This window comes from Spermophilus citellus, assembly GCF_964194105.1.
Source record: "Spermophilus citellus genome assembly, chromosome: 11".
In the NCBI taxonomy this organism is placed as follows: Eukaryota; Metazoa; Chordata; class Mammalia; order Rodentia; family Sciuridae; genus Spermophilus; species Spermophilus citellus.
Window position 1 is genome coordinate 123,422,292 of NC_138192.1, and position 21,748 is coordinate 123,444,039.

Here is a 21,748-nt window from a genome sequence, read left to right on the forward strand (position 1 = left end):
GAATAAATATTGATTAAACAAACTGAGTGATGAATCATGGCGCTGCAAGTGTGGGTTCTTGGAAACGTGGAAGCAGAAGTGAGCTGGAGTCTCCAATCCACAAGGCAGAAATCCGACGAGAGATGATTGGATGGATGTGGGATTGGGAAGCACTGTCCCCTCTCAGCATTCAACGCCATGGGGTTTGTATGGTCATTCAGTCACCACCTCCCACTGGCTGAGTGGAGAGTGAATTCTAGAGAATCCCTGCCCATTGCTCAAGGAAAAGTCCAGGAAATGATGCATTTGCCAGAAGCATGGAAACTTGCTCTTGGTGACCAACACCCCTAAAATGCAATCTAGGCTGTGGATGGAGCAGGTAATGCCAGAGGGAACTTAAGAGAAGTGGCTACACTTCACAAAGAGGGTGAGGGAAGAATTCCAAAATAAATGCAGTTGTACTGCATAACATGGACGGGCCATCTTTTTCTGCAAAAAGGTCAGAGAATAAATCTTTTAGGGCTGTGTGTCTCTGCTAAAGTCACTGTAACCCTGTCACAGCAAAGTCTTTATATCACGAATGCAGCCACTAACGACTGGTAAATATCTGGGCATCCATATTCAAATAAAACATTGCTTATGGATATGTGAATTTCATGATTATTTTCACATGTAACAAAATATTGTTTTTTATTCATTCAATTATTTAAAAACATAAAGATGATTCTGAGCTGACAAGACATGCAAAAATAGTCAGCAGGCTACCTACTGTTCTCAGATTACCAAAATGTACTTTGTAGGGCAAGAAAGAAGGAGAACTATATTTAAATATTATTAAAAATAGCAATTTTGTGCAAGCATTCCAACTCTCTCCTTAGTTTCTCAATTGCTTAATGTAAATTTCAATTTAGCCATTGTAGAATATGACTTTTTTTGATAGTAAGGATTGAGTAGCATCAAATATCTCTTCTCTTGGGCATCTACTGACGAGGAGCTAATCTCCCAGATGGACTCAGGGCTTCCTCTCTGCCCTGTTGTATATTCCCCACACAGACCAAATGATCTGTTGATAATACACACAAGGCCATTTGTTCTCCTTCTTGAAACACTCTGGTGGCTTGCCACTTGCATTTAGAGTAAGACATAAATGCCTGATCTTTTCCTTGTCCCACCTTGTTTCTGACTACTCTCAGATGTCCAGCAATCTTGATCCTCCATCTGAGAACTCTCTGGCCCATGACACCAGCCATTTCCTTAGCCTGAGACAGTCCTTCCCAGTGTTTAGCATGGGGGGTCCTCCTGGAGAATATGGCTCTGCTCAGTTGTCACCTCATCAGAGGGGCTGTCCTTGGCACACTCAGTCCAATGTAGCTTTTCTCCTAGTCAGTTTCCATCACTCATCCCTGGTTTGTTCTAGAAATTTATCTGAATTATCTTGTTAATTAATCTTTTTACTTATTTTCCTGACTCCTCCCACCAAAAGGTAAGCTCTCTTAGGGCAAGGCAATTTTTTTTTTTTTGCATTCCTAGAATGATGCCCAACATTCAGTATTATACATTTTATATTTGTTGAATGAATGAAGACAAGAATCAGAGGTGGGTTCTACAATACTGTGCTAGTATTGTACTAGTATTGGAGTTGTGCTAGTATTTTACTCAAGTGTGGAGTGAGAGTGAATACACAGGACGGGCTGGCATGGGCTGATGGGTAAGACTGACCCTGAGAAAGGACCAAGGTCTAGTTCTTGAGAGGTCACGGGCTATACTAAGGTCTCTGCACTTCACCATGAAGTCAATGGGGAGTTACAGAAAGGTTTAAGCAGGCACAGAATAAAATAGGTCAGCATATTTATTGGAATGTTTGCATTGGGAAAATAGGTATGTTATTATATCCTGTTTACACCATTAAGGGTGGCAAAGGTCAAAGAGTAATCAGAGACAATCCCTAACTTGAATGAGTGTGGAAAGATGCCAAAAATGAATTCAAGTTCAGTGCAAATGTTTCATCCATCTATACTTGGCTGTTCTCTTTTGCAGCTGGGAGTCTTGAAAAGATGCCCCTAGTTTCACAATTTTCGGTGTTATTTTACAGAAAAGAAGCTTTTTGGTAGGTCTACCTTAAGTCTGAAAAACGAAAATGAGGATGTGGAATTAAAGAAAAAAAAAGGGTGGTTCAACTTTATGTTTGCAGTTCAAGCCCCAGTAGCCTGATCCAACCACAGAACTGAGATTTCTGCATGAGATATAACTTTCTCAAAATATGCCAACATGAGGAGGAAGCCATTTAAAAATTTTAAAAACAGACTGGAAGAATCCTTTTTCTTATATGCAAATCTCCTTTCTTTCTTCCATTATTCTTCATACTTGGAACAGAAGTGCTAACTTCTATATACTTTCTTTTTCATGAATACATGGAGGAACCTGAAAAAATTAACCCTTTAGAAGCAAGAAACCAGATCTGCCCCAAAGGTCAGAGACGCAACTGAATTTTGAGTTTGAGTAAAGTGTGGGAACTGAGGTCTACACTCACCGACAGAGGTTTCCACAGACAATACCTGTTTTGCAGTGTTACCCTTGAGCTGTTTCTGCACCAGCTCTAAGATGTTGAAATTTCCTTTAGAAAATAAAGGAAAGATCACCAACCACCCATGGGAATCTTTGCATACTTAGATCTTTATAAATAATTTTAAAAAGCTTAAAGTAACCACAAACATCAGTTTTGAATGTCTGTGACAAAAAGGTGCTCATCATCCATAATTTACTGTTTATCTCCAATATTACTTTCCTTTTCATTCATTCTCTCTGTCAGCCTCTTGAGCATTCTGTACATAGTTATGCATGTTCTAAAGGGGCATATCTCAGACCATCTTCTCTGAAGATGTTCTTGCCTACCTTGCTTCGCCTCTAAGCCCCAGCATCTCCTTATTAAAGGCCAAACAAGATGAAAAGTGATTTTTAAAGAATTTAATCTTTTGTGTCAATACATTCCTGTCTTTGCCACTGGCTGGCTTCAGTTGCTTGGGAGCTTTTAGAAATGAGACGGAGAAAGAGCACTGCACATACAGGGAAGACAGTGAGTAGCAGCTGGACTGGATGGAGGGAGGTAGCACCTTGTGCTGCTCCTGGCCCCTGTTGTCCCTGCCTGGCTGAGCCTCTACTCTCCCATCTTAAGAAGACCCTCAGATACATTCTGTGGCCAGATGAGGACTGGTCTTATAGCAATGCAATGTAGATTGGTCACAGGAAGAGGAAACTTTGAATCTATGGGGAAAGGTGAGACCCAATGTATAGGACCCTCCTGAATTGAGGAGACTTACTGAGAAGTCGTCACTGGGGAAGAATAAGAGATCCTGAAGAGGGTCATTCCGATAGGTCTTTTCAAGTTCTTCAATAACAGTTTCATAATCCAAAGGCTCCAGAAGCCTAGGTTTTTCCTGCTGTGAGAAAAGAAAATACCATGTTAACCACTCACACACATCACTTTGCTTCTTCCCCATGTGCCCTTTGATTTCATTTCTTAGTTGTCACAGAGGTTTTTGGTATCACACTTAAAATGCAGTCACAGAGACTCCAGGCATTTAGGATAAAGCCACATGATTATTATTTCCACATCTGAAATAATATGAGAAGATCCTGAAATACCTAACATCTCCTTCAGTAATTTGAGCTGTTGGCACTGATTCCCCAGAGCTCACAGGGGCCTGCCTGGCACATCCATAGCATAGATGTTTCTGTAAACTTGATCTTTGTCAACATGAAGAAAGGGCTTCTGTTGACCTGCTACAGTACTACGATGATCATCATCATTTTTGCTGAATTGGCTACTTCTTTGTGTGTTCTCCTTGGGTCAGTTTAAAAATGTTGGCATCTTGCTGGCAATCAAAGTATCACAGGTCGTCTTAGTTGTCACTGAAGCACAGATCCTGTGTCAGGATTAATTGCTTGGTTCTAAGCCTCTTTGTCTCCACAGAGAGAAGCCTGGTCAGACTTTAATAGAACCGAACAACACAACCATCATGGACACACTGTGGTGAAAATGCGTGAGTCATGAAAAATAGCCAATCATACTGCATTCATATCCTGAACCCAAGAAGAAAGGCACTCCCTTCAGAAAAGCCTCCCAGAGTGCTAACAAATAAATGGTAGAAGATGTTATTGCCTCACCATAAAACTGATGTTCTTCCTCCAAACTATATAACACAGGGAGAGAAAAACAGACCCCTCCAAAATCAAAACAGAACAAAGCATTACAAATCCAAAAACCAAAGACACAACCTGAGAACCCCATCCCTTTAATGAAATCTTCATGCAAATTAAATGAACAAGGATAGTCCTTTGTGTGTGTATGTGGCGGGTGTACTAGAATGATAGGGGTCACCAAGAAGTTTGGATACTAAAGTGATCTCATAAGTGAAAAAAAAATTCTTTTATTTTTCACATTAGTGATAACAACAGAAAACTCTCCACCAACCTCCTGGCCCCTCACGTGCCACTCATTCCCAAGCTGCAAAGCACATAGGTTTAGCTTTGATGGAGGACGTCTTTAGAAAAATGTTGTCTGCTGCTAAACTTCCCAAACCTTTCATGGATGTTTTAAAAACTGCTAATGGACACCTCAAAGTAGCACTCAATATTTATTTTGATGATTTTCCAAATATAAAAGCAAAACAAAATAAAATAAAATGTGCACATTCTGCATTAAAAGAAAACCCACACATGCTTAGGCAAGCCCAGGACAGGGCAAGGTGCTTATTCTCCCTGGAGGGGCCCTTCTAGTAAACCGGCTATATTTAGCAAATAAAATGCAGAAGTCTGTAGGACATCTGAAGAAAAGCAGCAATTCAATTGCCAACACAATCTGTTTAGTGAAAGTTCTGTGAAATATTGAGCATTTTGAAGTAGAAGATATTGAATCACATGGCAAGACTTGGGTGATTTTTAAAGAGCCTTTCGAGAATCCCTACATTTTGACATTCCTATTTTATTTAGACTTATTTTAAGTTCCAATTCCTTGTTTCCCAGAAAAAAAGTTAATTCCAAGGATCAAAAATTGATGGCTTAAGAGGCAAATGCAGGCCCCAGATGTTTGGTTGGGCATCAGCATTTATTTTGTTTGGCTTTATTTTATTTTAAATTGACTTTGAATGTCTTCAAGTAGTGGTGTTTCACTCCAGTTCAGCTGCAGGCCTCAGGAGCACTTATCCATCATTACCTCTGACTCTGCAGCATTCCATGTTTATATCACCAACAGCCCTTATGGGTCTTCAAGTTTAAAACACTTCAGTTATTCTGGAACCTCTTTTTTCCCCCAAGATGAATATGTATGCATGAAATATATCAAATGAAACAAAATGCATAGTAAAGTGCTCTCAGGAAGCTCTTATCTTACCACAGATTTGATTGGTCGTTTATGTCCCTTTTCCTCATTTAAGTTTCTTTGCTTTAGGTGTACAATGCCCTCAATGAACAGCCCAGGTCATATCTGCCACCACTTTTCTCTTTTTCCCCCTTCTTCACACCAATGTGAGCAAGAGGATGTGGCTCTAGTATATGTTGCAACTCACACATTTAAATAAATATGACATAAGCATGTTTTGAGTGGCCTTCTACACTTCAGTTCTCATTATCTTTTACCTAATTTTATCTCTCATTAGTCTCAAACTTGAGCATTAATTAAGAAAGGGGAGACAAGAAGGTCTTTCAAAGATTTCTCACTGGAACCCAAATTTTACCTAAATTTAATCCTATTCAAATTAGTGCAAGAGGCAAAGCAGAGCTTTCAAGTTCAAAGTTATTGACATAATCACAGAGAAACTAAGTCCTAACTGTTCTCGATATTCCCCAAACAAGGCAAGCCCTGCATACTACTGTGGGAGGGTATATTTGTATGTCTCCATTTCAGGCTATGACATATCAGCCAATTAATGAATGATATTTATTAGGCCTTTCTTATTTAGAATATCGCACCACGGTTATTTTGATGGGGGAATCACAAATCCAGGATATCTGCATCATAAATTTTGGCCTGAGGCAGGGTAGATTAGTGAAATGCTATCTTCCCAGGGATTTTATTAATTGGTGTCAAGATACTCAATATATCAGAATTTGGAGGATAAGAAATTTAACAAGTCAGACAGCACCTAGAGCCTAGGATTTGCCATGAAAGTTTTATACTTCTGGGATGCTGAGAATGCAGACTATTCCACCAGTAGTTCTCTCTAGAGCAAGGGGGCTATCTTCTCAGGGATTCAGTCAAAGATACAGACACATACAAGGATGGTGGGACCAGTTACTTTCTCAATCCTGATCCTTGCAGAGACATTGAGTGAAAATGGGAACTGAGCAGCATTGATTTACAGCTTTAACAAGGGTTGGGTTGTCCCTCCTGAATTTAGTGTGTGTGTTTCTTTTGGAAATGCACCAATTGGGATAAGGTATGTGCCAAGATTACCCTGAATTGGATTGGATTTTATAGTGCTTTTTACTCTTACTCTCAAATGAGTAATGAATTTCATTAGCTATTTTAAAGTTACTATGCATGGGAAAAGGCACCCACCAGGACCAGTTATTATGCAGCAGGGCGATGTTTCCCCACAGTAGTAATAGGCCCTATTCTTCCTATATAGTATTAAGGGATTTGTTTGATCTAGTTCCCCAAACCCTCAGCTCTTTTCCAAAGCAACTTCACAGCAGAAGAATGGGCCCCTGTCACCACAACAAATGCTTTCTTCCCCTTATTCTACAACTTCTCATGAATACCAACCCATTCTTAAGCCCTGGAGTGGGGAAGCTGCCATCTTGGTAGAGTCCAGGCTGCCAAGGCCATTTCAGCTAGTAGACTGTCTATGCTTTAACTACAGATCCTGGTCTTAAGCACACAGTGCTTCATCCCAAAGACCTGAATCAGTTTCATTATTACAGTTCAAAATCAATTAGGGGAAAAAACCAATTGGGTGACACCAAAGAAAAGAAAATACATATTTGAAGCATGTGGCCCTAAAAATTTACTTATTAAATTACCAACATAGACCTTCCTCCAAAATAAGCCTAACTAAAAAGTAAACTACCCAGCCTAGTTGTCTAGGAGTATATCATATACTCAGGAACCAGAATTTCTGGGAGTCTAGAAAATTGCTACTATGGACTATGTAACACTTGGCATAGTAATTCTTATGTCTTAATTTCTGCATCTGTAAAATGGCTTAGTAAGAGATTGTTTCACAGGATGAGATGAGGTAGTACTTCTTAGAAAAGCACCAGACCTCATATATTTACTTCGTAAGTATTAAATAAGTTAAGGTTAAATAAATTAAGGTTATGAATTTTAAATTTTCACTAGTCATGAACTGAAAGGACCTATGTTGTGAATTTAATATGTGCAAAGAGCAAAGAGCAAGTAGGCATTCAATAAAAATGTATTGAGTAATTAAATATATATCTTTGCATCGAGATCCAGTAATTCCTTTTTAGCGATCTATCTAAAAGAAATAATAAACATATATACATATTACATATGTATGTATATATATCTATATGCATATGTACAAATACATACTTGCATAATATTTACAAATATTTATATATTTGTATATATGTATGTGTTTGTATATATACACATGTATATATGTACATAAGTATGCATATATGTATATGCACATAAATATGTGTAAAACCATATATATTTATGTATAATCTAAGATATGTGCAAGGATGACTTGGCAATATTATCTTTGTAACAAGGTGGAGAAACATGCTTACCTTCACCCATGGGGGATAAGAAAGGTGGACAGTCTGGTAGAGGCTATACCTAGTGAGTGAAGACATCTGAATTGCCTTTCAAGAAAAGTGGCTTATAATTTTCAGAAAATCATGTGTAATAGAGAAAGGCTTAATGCAGCAGTGAGCTTTGGGAAGGACATTAAGCCTAGGATCAAGGTTGAAGTAAATAAATAAATAATTGTGTAGCACTTGTCATGAATTTGCTGAATCCTTCAATTCTTTGGTAAAGTTAGTGAACTCACAAAGTTTTGCAAGTGATTGGTTTTTGTTTGTTTGTTTTTTGGGGGGGACCTAAAGAAGGTGGGGTTCATAATCAAGATAGCTACAAAAGGAGCCACAGGGAAATGGATTATCTTAGAAGACAATCTCAAGGAAATCTTGACAGTGGCTCTAGATTGACACACATGAAGACATTAGAGTCTAAATCCAGAATACCTGTCTAGAAGTCTAGGTGGTAGTCACGTGGGAAGGGCATAGCCACATAAAAAGGGAGAATAAGAAGTCATTAAGGGTAAGAAATGATTATGAAATTAAGGCACATCAACCCAATAAAATAAGATATGCCAATTAAAACTGTGTTTTTGAAGTTTATGGTGAAAAGCAGAATTGTATATGTATTATTGTTTAATAAAATGCAAATAAATATTGTACAACAGAGGAACTGAACATGGTATTGAAAATTACTGAAAATTAAAAAAGCTGAGAGATATAGATCCAAATATTATTAGTTATTATGTTTGGATGGGACTGTAATATTTGGGATTTTACTATTTTAAGTTTTCTGCATTCTCCACATTTTCTATTAGGAACATATTTTGGTGGAAAACATAAACTTGATTTCTCAAAACTATCATGGCTTTATTGAAACACTGGGGAATTATTTGATTTTAAAATTGTTTACCCCTTTGAAAATCCACCAGAGAGGGATCCTAGAAATATCACAGCGGGGCTTCATATAGAAATCCAACCACTAAAGTAACAGTTTCAAGTAATTAAAAAAAAAAAAAGATACACAAACACTGGGGAAAGGAGACCAGGGAAAATAATTACAGACTAGGAATGAGGTTCTAGAAGCGCATGTCAGCAAAATGGAGAATCACAATTAACAATTTAATAGTGGAACTATTTTTGGCTTGATAGGGAACCACTGACATCTAATGTATTAAACTATATGTGATGGTCATTGTTGTGAAGATTTAGATGCATAAACTCCAGGGGGAAATTCAGAATCTTTCCCTACCAGCTACGTGACTTGGGCAAGTCGTCCAGTCTTAGCTGATGTTGATTTGAGTGGGAATAAGGGCCATGGTGTCGTAAAGATGAAGAAATAACCGTGTGCAAGTGGTAAGTGAATTACAAAATACCAGACAAACACAGATTTGTCTTTATTTGAAAATTATCCACATGGCTTTATCCCAAAACTTTGAAGTTTATGACAAAAAGCAAAATTGTGTACATATTATTGTTTAATAAAAATGGGAATAAATACTGTACACAACAGACTAACTGAAAATTATTAAAAATTTAAAAAGGTGAGAGATATAGATCCAAATATTATTAGTTATTATGTTTGGATGGGACTGTGATTTTTAGGATTTTACTATTTTGACTTTTCTGCATTCTCCAATTTTCTATTAGGAACATATTTTGCTTTCATTGTGGTGGAAAAAATGAACTGGATTTCTCAAAACTATGATAGCAAATCAAGGCAAAACAAACCAAGCAATCCTACCAACTAAATTCTTCATGTTCCAGAGATAGCCCTATATGATTTTATATTTATTATCCAAATTTCCTTAACGGAAAACTCAGACAATGAATGATTTGAACAGAGGTTTAAAAAAGGTACTAGTATAAGTAAAAGTACTAATAGGAAAGGAGCATCTTATTCTTTGTATCTCCTAAGTCAAACCAGCTGCGGGGTCCCCCGGAGGAAAAAGGAAGTCAATCCACCTAACTATGAGCAGCAGCCCCGGAACATGACCCTGAAATTCTACCTTTTGTTTTCCTTGAGAAATAGCCTAGAAAATTCTTTTTGTGTATTTATAATTTCAGTTCAAAAGAGAAGGATTAAATTTAGAATAGGTTTGGTATTAATCTTGTTAGCTTTGCAAATAGAAATATCTAGAGGGCAATCCACGTTGTAGATGCTTGGAATTTCTTTCTCTAATGCAAACTTGTACAGATACAAGAGAGACTGTCAGTCCTGGGGAGCTGCTTGGCAAAGAGTCTGATGGAGTCAAGAAGAGAGAACAATCCTCAGAGCAAACCCCTCCTATTTGGGGGCTGCCTATTTGGGTTCTAAACTTTAGGTATAATTAGGGGAGTGAGCCTATTGAGGTTACTCCAATCCTATCAATCTGAATGAGTTATTTTTGATTCTCCGTTTCAAAAATCTGGTCTTTTCAAGAAACACTATGAAAAGAACACCCTTTCCCCACTTTGAGAAGTTGTATGACCTTTCTGTGAGATACAGTGCAAATCATGATATTATCTGAGACTTCCTTACTTTTCTTCAGTTGCTCCTGTTATTGCTAAATATCTGAATCTTTATTCTGCTTCGAATATTAGTAACAGAATGCCTTCTTCAGTGTTATACTATTAATCCTCGGTTAATGACACACAGAAAAACAATATTTACTTTAGCATCAATAGAGTAGGCTCTATAAGAGGACAAATGCCAATTATTTAAAAATTCTCTTCACATCTTGGCGTACAGACAAGCAACTAGCTCACAGCGATGATCCACAGGGTCCTCAGAGAGACCCACCCCCCCCCCCAAAATCTACAACCTTGAGACCTCCACAGCAATTTAGAAGTAACACAACTGTTAACTAACTTCAGTGCTATCAAGATAATAGAATAAATTTATCAAGAGAAATAAAAGATCTAAATGATACATGAATTCTTTAGACCCTAAAATAGGCCACGACCCTTTGGCCTCAATGTAAATGGATGAGAAACAACTTCCACACCATTTGTGTTTAAAACAAATTGAGAAAATTGGAGAGAGTCCATGCAGCTGGATCCATGGCCACAGCTGTGGGCCTGTGGTCCTGTGACAGATTTAATTCAGCCTCTCATCAGAGGGAGTTCCACTGGACAATCTCTCAAATGCCTGAGCTTCAGAAAACAAGACTCGCTTTTCTTACCAGAGGAAATGATTAAGTAAGGAATAAGCCATTGCCGGCTGACCCTTTAACCTTCTCTCTGTCTTGAATCGCAGTGTCATAAGAACGGAAAAACACTAGCTAAATCAAGGTTAAGAACTGTACAGCTGGGCAAACTCAGATTAAGCTGAGTTTGGAAACGGTTTCCGTGGTAACAAAAACACACAGATTGCAGAAGAAATCAACCAGTGGTAACTCATTGTCCATTTCAGTGAAATAAAGCAAGTTAAACTTAGTGAAGTGTTAAGTCCTTTGCAATATAAGGCATGATCAGTTCATTATATCCAGTACACACACATTATGGTTAGAAAAATCATAATTATCTGTTTTGTTAACCCTTGATTTCATTAAGAAACCAAAACCAAAAGAGCCTTAGAGACTTTATCCATGATGTAAGATAGACTCTCAAACTGAATTAGGTCTTTTGCTGCCTTGTTTTTAGGGAAATAATCTAAGCTTATTTATGTCTTAGGATCATGTCAAAATTGATAAATTTTTTGCACAATATATGAAAATAAAAATCAAAGTAGCTGCTTCTCTGTATAATATGGGTACTTGTAAAGAAGTAGAAAACATCCAAGAAGTTCTAAATCAAATTAAATTACATGTCTCATTTAGTTTTCTAGGAACACTTGAATGATAATAAATATCATTAAAAATACATCACAACCCAATTACAAGGCTGCTTGACACCAAGGAAATTAATGCCTGAGAGCAAACTGCAGGGAACTTTAGATTAATTTATATGAAGTCTGTGATGAAAGCTGCCACCCGGTTAAACTCTGACACTATTTTAGTACTTTAGCACATAAACTGTCACCCACAGGTCAAGTGGTGTGTGTGTGTGTGTGTGTGTGTGTGTGTGTGTGTCTGCATGTGCATATGTATTTGTGTGTACATATATGTATGTGTCACACACAAACAAATGTAAATGGTTTTGTCAACACGCATCTTATATTTTCAAAAAGTCTCACCATCATGATAGCCAGTTCTTTTATCCTCTTTCTTATCTGTGGCCACTTGGAAGTGAACATACAGAGTGGACACTTTTGGTTTTTCAGTGCAACACCCATTGTGCCTTCTTTTAGGACTAGCATCTTAATTTCCTTTTGAGGACTTCTCTCCCTATCCCCTAAGACCTATCCTGATTATTAAAAAGGTCATGCTTTTCTATGGTCTAAGCATAAAGCCCAGCAAAGATCCATTGGATCCTTCCTTCCAAAACACTGACTCTTGAGAGGAGACTTGGAATTTGTTCTTTTCTAAGTTTGCTAGTCCCACAGGACTGACCATTACCTCCAGCCACCAAAATGTGCCTGATTCCAACGTCCTGGCGGCTCCTACTCCAAGCTTAATTCTTTTCCAAGACTTTCTCTATGTCCTGCCTCCTGCTCTCTTCTCTGGACTGTCCTGGCTTTCTGGAGCAAGATTTTAATGCTTCCAACCAAAGATCCTAACACTTCATAAAACAAGGAGCAACACTTATAATAGAGGACTATCACTTCTTCAATTTATGTTTATTTGGATTTGAATGGTCTTAAAGGACCTCTTGCAGCCAATGACTTTTGCCTTTGCAGTGCAAGAATGTAGGTTTAATAAACTCACTCGTTACTAATGCACCCTCATGTCATCTCACTCTGAAAATTTATACCAGGCATCGTGACTTTCCAAGGTGATACAACTTTGTGACTTTCCAAGGTGATACAAGAAGTGCAGCCCTGGTCTCTAATTTTCTATGAACAGTAACTCATTCAATTCATCACCCTCCTAGGACACCATAACATCTGGAAGTCAAAACATGAGTTTATGACCACATTTGCTTTCTTTGCTGACAGTGTCATATGCTGTAATTTTGCTCTCTGTGGGCAATGCCTCACTGTGTTGGAAGTGCTGCTAGACCCCTGCAGCAAATGACAGAGCAGGCATCTGTAAGCCTTCCCAGTCTCAGAGAACTTTCCTTCATTCTGCCGTTTTCATCTCAAGAGTCACACTTGCTGAATTTGTAATAAAATTCCTTAATAGGACACCCATAGCACAAGAGTTAATAACAAGAATCAACAAATGGGATTTTCTTAAACTGAAGAGTTTTTTCTCAGCAAGAGAAACAATAAGAGAGGAAATAGGGAGCCTACATCCTGGCAACAAATTTTTACTCCTCACACTTCAGATAGAGCCCTAATATCCAGAGTATACAAAGAACTCAAAAAATTAGACAATAAGATAACAAATAACCCAATCAACAAATGGGCCAAGGACCTGAACAGACACTTCTCAGAGGAGGATATACAATCAATCAACAAGCACATGAAAAAAATGCTCTCCATCTCTAGCAGTCAAGGAAATGCAAATCAAAACCACCCTAAGATACCATCTCACTCCAGTAAGATTGGCAGCCACTATGAAGTCAAACAACAACAAGTGCTGGCGAGGATGTGGGGAAAAGGGTACACTTGTACATTGCTGGTGGGACTGCAAATGGGTGCGGCCAATTTGGAAAGCAGTATGGAGATTCCTGGGAAAGCTGGGAATGGAACCACTATTTGACCCAGCTATTGCCTTTCTCGGATTATTCCCTGAAGACTTTAAAAGAGTGCACTACAGGGATACTGCCACATCGATGTTCATAGCAGCACAATTCACAATTGCTAGACTGTGGAATCAACCCAGATGCCCTTCAATAGATGAATGGATAAAAAAATGTGGCATTTATACACCATGGAGTATTACGCAGCACTAAAAAATGACAAAATCATGGAATTTGCAGGGAAATGGATGGCACTAGAGCAGATTATGCTTAGTGAAGCTAGCCAATCCCTAAAAAACAAATACCAAATGTCTTCTTTGATATAATGAGAGCAACTAAGAACAGAGCAGGGAGGAAGAGCAGGAAGAAAAGATTAACATTAAACAGAGACATGAGGTGAGAGGGAAAGGGAGAGAAAAGGGAAATTGCATGGAAATGGAGGGAGACCCTCATTGTTATACAAAATTACATATAAGAGGTTGTGAGGGGAACGGGATAATAACCATGGAGGGAAATGAATTACAGTAGATGGGGTAGAGAGAGAAGATGGGAGGGGAGGGGAGGAGGGATAGTAGAGGATAGGAAAGGTAGCAGAATACAACAGTCACTAATATGGCAGTATGTAAAAATGTGGATGTGTAACTGATGTGATTCTGCAATCTGTATTTGGGGTAAAAATGGGAGTTCATAACCCACTTGATTCTAATGTATGAAATATGATATGTCAAGAGCTTTGTAATGTTGTGAACAACCAATAAAAAAAAAGAAAATACATACATGTTTGCTTATAAAAGTGACATAGCGATACCAAAAATTTATTAATATAGTACCAATGGATCCCATAATTTTAAACAACATATCCCATAAATGCTGGTGATATTTTTCTACTATGGTCATTATGATCAATGGCAAGGACTATGATATGTATTTAATATCTCGTCTCACTAAGTAACCATATTAATCATGGAAGAGAACATCATTTCTTTTTTTCTTTTCTTTTCTTTTCTTTTCTTTTCAATAGATGAGAATACTTAGATTCTGAGGACTTGAATGACTTGGCCAGCAAGCTGATGGAAGAACCCATATTTTAAACCAGTTCATCCTTAAACCTATGATCCACTTCACTCTACATTATCAGCAAAAATCTTGCCTTGCAGAAACAAGAAACAAAAAGCATTAAAAACAAAAAATTAAAAAATTAAAACAAAACCTTTTGAGAACCTAGGTGCCCTTCAACAGATGAATGGATGAAGAAAATGTAGTATATACACACAATGGAATACTACTCAGTCTTAAAGAAGAATGAAATTACAGCATTTTCTGGTAAATGGATGGCACTGGAGACTATCTTGCTAAGCAAAATAAGCCAATCCCACCAAGCCAAAGACCAAATGTTTTCTCTCATAGGTGGATGCTAATTCAAGATGTGGGGAGGGGCTAGGGAGGAACAGAGTGACTTTGGATTGGGTAGAGGGAAGTGAAGGGAGGGGTGGGGAAGGAGTTAAGAAGGATAATAGAACGAACCTGACATTATTACCCTATGTATACTTATATGACTACACAATTGGTGTGATTCTACATCATGTACCACCAGAAGAATGAGAAATTATACTCCATTTTTATATGATGTGTCCAAGTGCGTTCTACTGTCATGTATAACTAATCAGAACAAATTAAAAAAAAAAAACCTTTGGGGAAGATTCTGGAATAGAACAGTAGTTTAGGAAACTTCCTTCTCCCTTTTTTCACAGTGAGGGAAGGCCAAGGATTGGCAAGAGGTTACTGGGCATCTCAGAAAAGAAAGTGGTAGAGACAGAGGACAAATATTTATGGACAGGTAAGGAAGGTGAAGAACAGGAATCTAAAAAGTGGATTTAGAAAGCACTTAGAGAATGCCAATAATGTTTGTGTCAGAATTGCCACCAGTTGAGAAAATCCTGAAAACCAAAAAGTCTTCCTGCCACCACCAGGAAGTAAAGAGTTGTTGGTGTCTGACCTCACTTCCTGTCCACTGTGATACCAGGTTCCCTAGCAGATAGTCCACATCCAGGCTCAGATGGTTGGTTCTCTCCTCGTTTCACTCCTCCCTCTGCTGGCAGTCCACCTTGAGCAAAGTTAAGGTCGTTCTTGCTTCAACTACAGGCACCTCCCCCAGGTCCATATTGCAGCAAACTGGCTCCTGAGCTGACTGTTCTCTCACGTCAGGGCCCACATGCAGAGTCCTGTATGTGTGTTCACCTGGATTCTGAGGCTGGATCAAGTGTCAACGTGTGATTCTCCATTTCTTCCACTACTCTGTTTATAAATTTCATTCCTGATACCTGTGTATTTCAACCTCAAATCACTCTCTTCTTTCTGAAACCATCACCTGGGACCTCTTATCCCATCCTGTGCTTCTTTTCTATCAACTAGTTACCAACAAAATGTTTACAGATCAGATAGTGACGATAAAGAAGCTCACTTGACCAGCAGACTATCTTCATATTAAGATACCAGAGTAAAAGATAAAAAACTGACTTGAAAGACAATAGCATGGTATAATACAGAATGATGTTATGTGGGAGATATGTCAAAACCATTTGGATGAGATCCTCTGTCTAGAGTTTTCAATTTCCTATTAAAGTGATAATAGGTTATTATTAAAAGAAAGCACATTTTCATACATATCCAAAGTTTCCTAAATACTTTGAAATCTTGATGATTAATGATCCATTACCCAAGTAACAACTTAAAAACAACAAATCACATTAATTTTTGAAAGTTCAGCATTTTTTTCTGACTGTACAGATAACTGATATAACTCAACTCAATCCTATATTTAATCTTTGCAAATTAGAACATGAAATGTAGAAAGGAAATTGTCTTTTACTAACATCCTATGCACCAGAGATCATGACACATAATTTTGGTAACAAATAATAAAAGTAGGCAGTTAAAAAGAAAGCCATCAACGACAGAACACTGCACACATTTTCAAAGATTAAGGGAAGTAGTTCACTTGATGATCCAAATAAGTTTCATTTTCCTTGAACAGTTCTCTTAACACAATGGTAATTTCTAACCTGAATGTTGTCTGTGATAAATGGATTAAAATATGTGATGGTGTTTCTTATTCAATACATTGGAAAGTTGGATTAATAAAAGAAACCCTCAAATAAATTAAATATTTCAGTAGAGTAAACTCCACAGCTTCAAAGACCACTTGAAAAAAAGCAGAATCCACAAATTTGTCAAGCTGGATCAGGAGGGTATAAGATTTAGGTGGCACACTTGTTAGGAAGTCAGAGTTCTGGATAAGCATTCTCGATTGCTACAAAATCAAATAACTTCTAAGTTGGCCTTAGAGCAAGCAATGACTTAGTTCAAAATCCACATGCTCATTAGAAAAACAGATACTCTAGGAAAATCGTCTCCAGCAATTGTTCTTTCTCCTTACATTCAAAGTTTAAAAGAAATTATTGTTTCATTTCTAACTTAACTTCAGGGCTTGCATTGATCTGCCACACAAAGACAACCACACTAGGATGGTGGCCTCTTTCCCATGGAAATGGAACTATTTTATGTGGTTTAATAATACTACATGACACTTGTAATTTTTTTTTTTTACTGTGTTCAGACCATGTTCAGAAAGCATGTTCTCAAATCAAATTCTAATCAGCAGTCTTAAGAACAGACAGGTGCTATTATGAACATTTTGCAGAAGAGCAAACTGAGGCTCAGGGCGATGTATGTAATCCAGCCAAGCACTGATAGACGCGGGGGTGAGAGGTAGACAGCATGACCCCCATGACAGTTGTGTCAAATCTATCCCTCTAATTAATCCATTTTCTTGGATTCTCTTTTCCAAAATAAAAGCACATCTTAGGATAATACTTGAAGATGAACAGAACAATCCCCTACTCAATAGCAGAGACAACCTGTGAAAGCAGATATGCCTATCTTAGGCTGACCAAAAGCAGGCAACTGTAGCAGGAAAGTCCCCAGGGCCTTCCACAGAAAAATAGCTAATCGCTGTATGAATGGTTTTAATTAAATTTGAATGCATCGCTACTGAATGCTCTGGGAAAACACTGTATCTTACTGGCTGCTTTCCCCATAGTACTCAGTAGCAATATGTTCAAATTCAATTAAGATAATTCGTAGAGTGATTAGCTTCATTATATGTTGAGACACTGGAGGCCATCCTCTTGCCAACACTGTAAGTGTGGTGTGTGTAAGATAGACATGTTCTTCTCCTGTGTGTTGTCTCTTTTAGTGGAAACAAAAAGTAAATCTCAGGGTGTCATATCATAACCCACTGTACTTCTAAATTCCCTGAGAGAAATGCAGCATAGAAATTGAGTTTTTAGAAATGGTCTAAAGGTTAAAATGATCTCAAACCAAGCAAATATTTGAAACAATTATACCATTTAAAAGCAAATATTTGAAACAATTATACCACTTAACAATTATACCATTTAAAGTAACTGAAAAGGCTCTTAGGAACCAGCTGAGAGGATACCATCAGTCTCCTATTTCTGGTCAATGGGGAACAAATGTTGGGTCCGGGACTCTGTGCATATTCTGGTTATTAAATGCTGGGTGCAAAAACCCAGGATTCCTCCCCTGGCTGGTAGCTTGGTTGTGTATCAGCAATACACAGACAGGTGGTACTGAGACAGAATCTGAACAAATAACAACATGTACCAATCCTGAAAGCCAGACCTCTAACAAATTCTGTTCCTATTAAATTGTCACTGAGTATACAGGAAGCCATGTATACTTTACATGATTTTGTCTTATCAAGGGATAAGTGACTATTCTTCAATTTGATTCTTCATATTCATAAATGACAATTCATATAAGTAGCCACATATGTATTTATATGCAATTTTTAAAAGCCTCTTCTACCTCTAGATTATAGATATTTATATTAAGAAAAAGATTTTTTTACCCCTAGAATAGAGATTTTCAACCAGGAATTCACTCTCTGCCCATAGAACACATTTTTGTTTGTCACAATTGGGGAGAGGATACCTCCAGCATTGGGTAGATAAAAGTCTAGGATGTTGCTAAAAATCCTAGAATTCAAAGAATACCACTACTTCCCTCTCCCTCCACCCCTATCAAAAAAAAAGTTGGATTCCAAGTGATAATGGTGCAGAAGTTGAGAAAGCCTGCTCTAAAGAAAGCAAGGAAAGGTGGAACCACCCTGCAAAATGATCTGTCTTAAGATGAGCTCCTCAGTCATGTTGCTATGCCACGTATTCCACAGAACAATGATGCAAGTAAAAGAAGCTATTTAAGAGCCACACAGAGTGTTCTGTTTTATGCAGGACTTAGCCCAGTAGCCTATGTTAGAATACCACTCTAGGCTCACCCTTGTTAAAAGAAAGTGTTGAAGAAAAGATGGCAGCCACCATGTCACTACTGGGATAACCACATTTCATGGGAGTCACTGAAACAGTCCATCCAGCAATCTGCTGTAACATGTATCTATCCAGACAGGAATCTAGAATTCTATGATAAGTACCCATTTCCAGAACACTGATGGTATTTCAACAATAAGGCAGAAAACATGTTTAACAGTAAAACCAAACCAAATCTTTTTAAACTTTAAGATGAATTAACTTTTATAATCCTGGCTCCATCAATCAAATACTTATTTATTTTTTTCCTTTATGCTTTGGATTGTTGTTGCTAATAATTTTAAGGTAAAGAAGTGGTGCATAATAAAAATGGAGCGGAGACATTTAAAAACCACAACTAGATCTAAGTCATCAACTGGGGTCCTACTTTAGGCAATGGTAGGCTTTTCTTTACTAAAAAAGAAAAGTTGTTCCAGTAATAACATTTTGTATCCTAATATTAAGATAACCTTAGATGAATTCTGAATATTCCAAATATTCTATTTAAATCCTCTACCCATATTTTCAAAAGAAGTACAGATAGTTTGAAAGCAGCATGACTTTGAAAAAAAAAAGATGTCAGTAAAAGTGGATATTTATGAACCCAGCTGAGTATTCTTATAGAGGACTTTGCCAGTAGTCTATGTTAGAAAACCACCTTTTAAAAAAGACAGTATTGAAGAAAAGATGGAGAGCAAAATGTTGATATTCAGATACCTACAGAACTAAATCTGTGGATTTCTTCTTGATTTATTCTCCTCAGTGTCCGTCTCTTCTTCCAAAATTCACTGGGCTCCCGTTTGAACACCTTACTTCGGAAGCTCATTGTGTTTCTGTCATTCAGTCAGGATATGTTTTTAAAATATCGAGGTAGTTAAACCTTTTCTTTCTGAAGCTTCACCAAGCTGAGCAAATCTTTCTGCTTCGGTGAAAAGGGAAATGCTCATGCTACGTTAATAGAACTCAACAGAAAGGAAAGGAAAACCAACAAGTGACCACTTCCTGTGAGCAGCACTGCTCTGGTTTGTAAGTTGTCCCTCACACCTGCGCGGAAGCAAGACAGAGACACAGAGGGACCCTGGGCACCGAAGAGGACTGCTCAGAGCCATACAAACCCTGTGATGGAAAATCACCCGTGGAACCAAGTCGGGATTGAGTCAGTTTACTACAGGCTTCCTATCTGAAGCCACTGTCTGCACTATGTAATGATGGCCAGATCCAAAAGGTAACTGTAATCCCAGAACCTTGGACAGAAAATTCTATTTAAAGCAGTTGCATATGCAAGTATAGACTAAACTAGTGGTCTTCCAGGGTCATTTAGGATATACGAGGAGATATTTACATTGCCTATTTTTATTGGTTGCCTAAATAAATTATGCTATAATACAGTTAAATACAACACCCACAGATGTCTTAGGTCTGCATGCGAAATGGTTACAAACAGTCGAACAGTTAACGCCCTTGTCTTTATGTCTTTACTCTCTTCTCTGGGGCTATTTAAAAGTGAAAAATGCTGCCCTCCAGTCCACCATAATGCTTCTTCCTGCTTTATTTTTCTCCATAGCATTTAGTAGCACACAACACTAACATACAGTGTATTCATTTATTTTCCTCATGGTCTATGTTCTTCCATTAGGTTCTATGCTGCACAAGAATGGGGATTTATTCTGCCTCATTGACTGTTCTCAGCAATTAAACCAGTGCTTGTACCTTGAACTGCATAATTTACAAATAAATAGAGAACAAGTTGTTTTTTTAGATTTTTTTATTCTAGTTTGTTATATATGACAGCAGAATGCATTATAATTCATATTACATATATAAAGCACAATTTTTCATATCTCTGGTTGTATATAAAGTATATTCACACCAATTCGTGTATATTAACACCAATTCGTGTCTTCATACATGTACTTAGGGTAATGATGTCCATCTCATTCCACCCTCATTTCTACCCTCATGCCTCTTCTCTTCCCTTCCCACCCCTTTACCCTATTCTAGAGTTCATCTAATCTTCCCATGCTCCCCCTCCCAGCCCCACTATGAATCAGTCTCCTTATATCAGAGAAAATATTCGGCTTTTGGTTTTTGGGAAACTTCATTTAGCATATATTCTCCAACTTCATTCATTTACCTACAAATGCCATGATTTTATTCTTTTATTGCTGAGTAAAATTCCATTGTGTATATATACCACATTTTCTTTATCCATTCATCTACTGAAGGGCATCTAGATTGGTTCCAGTTTAGCTATTGTGAATTGTGCTGCTATAAATATTGATGTGGCTGTGTCCCTGTAGTATGATGTGTTGAAGTCCTTTGGGTGTAGACCGAGGAGAGGGATAGCTAGGTCAAAATGTGGTTCCATTCCCTGTTTTCCAAGCAATCTCCATACTGCTTTCCATATTGGCTGCACCAATTTGCAGTCCCACCAGCAATGTATGAGTGTGTCTTTTCCCCAACATCCTTGCCAACACTTACTGTTGTTTGTTTTTATTGTATTCTAATAGCTGCCATTCTGACTGGCGTGAGATAAAATCTTAGTGTGGTTTTGATTTACATTTCTCTAATTGCTACTGGTGATGAACATTTTTTCATGTATTTGTTGATTGGTCATATATCACCTTCTGAGAAGTGTCTGCTCAGTTCCTTTGTCCATTTATTGAGTGGGTTTTTTGTTTTTTTTTTGGTGTTTAGCTCTTTGACTTCTTTATATACCATAGAGATATATGGTATATATATATCTGATGTGCAAGTGGTAAAAAATTGATCCCAACCTGTAGGCTCTCTATTCACCTCGCTGATTGTTTCTTTCGCTGAGAAGAAGCTTTTCAGTATGAATCCATCCTATTTATTAATTCTTTATTTTAATTCTTGTGCTATAGGAATCTTATTAAGGAAGTAGGGGC

The 21,748-nt window shown here is 37.7% G+C and overlaps 1 protein-coding gene across 11 annotated transcripts in view; it reads right to left on the minus strand.

The window, feature by feature from the left end:
- Positions 1–21,748, minus strand: part of DOCK10 (dedicator of cytokinesis 10) — a 249,127-nt gene that overhangs the window by 132,126 nt on the left and 95,253 nt on the right. For 8 of the 11 annotated variants that reach the window (XM_081261149.1, XM_081261152.1, XM_081261145.1 and 5 more), the window contains exon 2: positions 3,297–3,416. In XM_081261149.1, the coding sequence (XP_081117275.1) occupies positions 3,297–3,416 (120 nt within the window). Of the gene's footprint in view, positions 1–3,296; positions 3,417–19,560; positions 19,735–21,748 lie in introns of those variants that run through there. The other 3 variants (XM_081261150.1, XM_081261146.1, XM_081261151.1) reach the window with 2 other exon arrangements.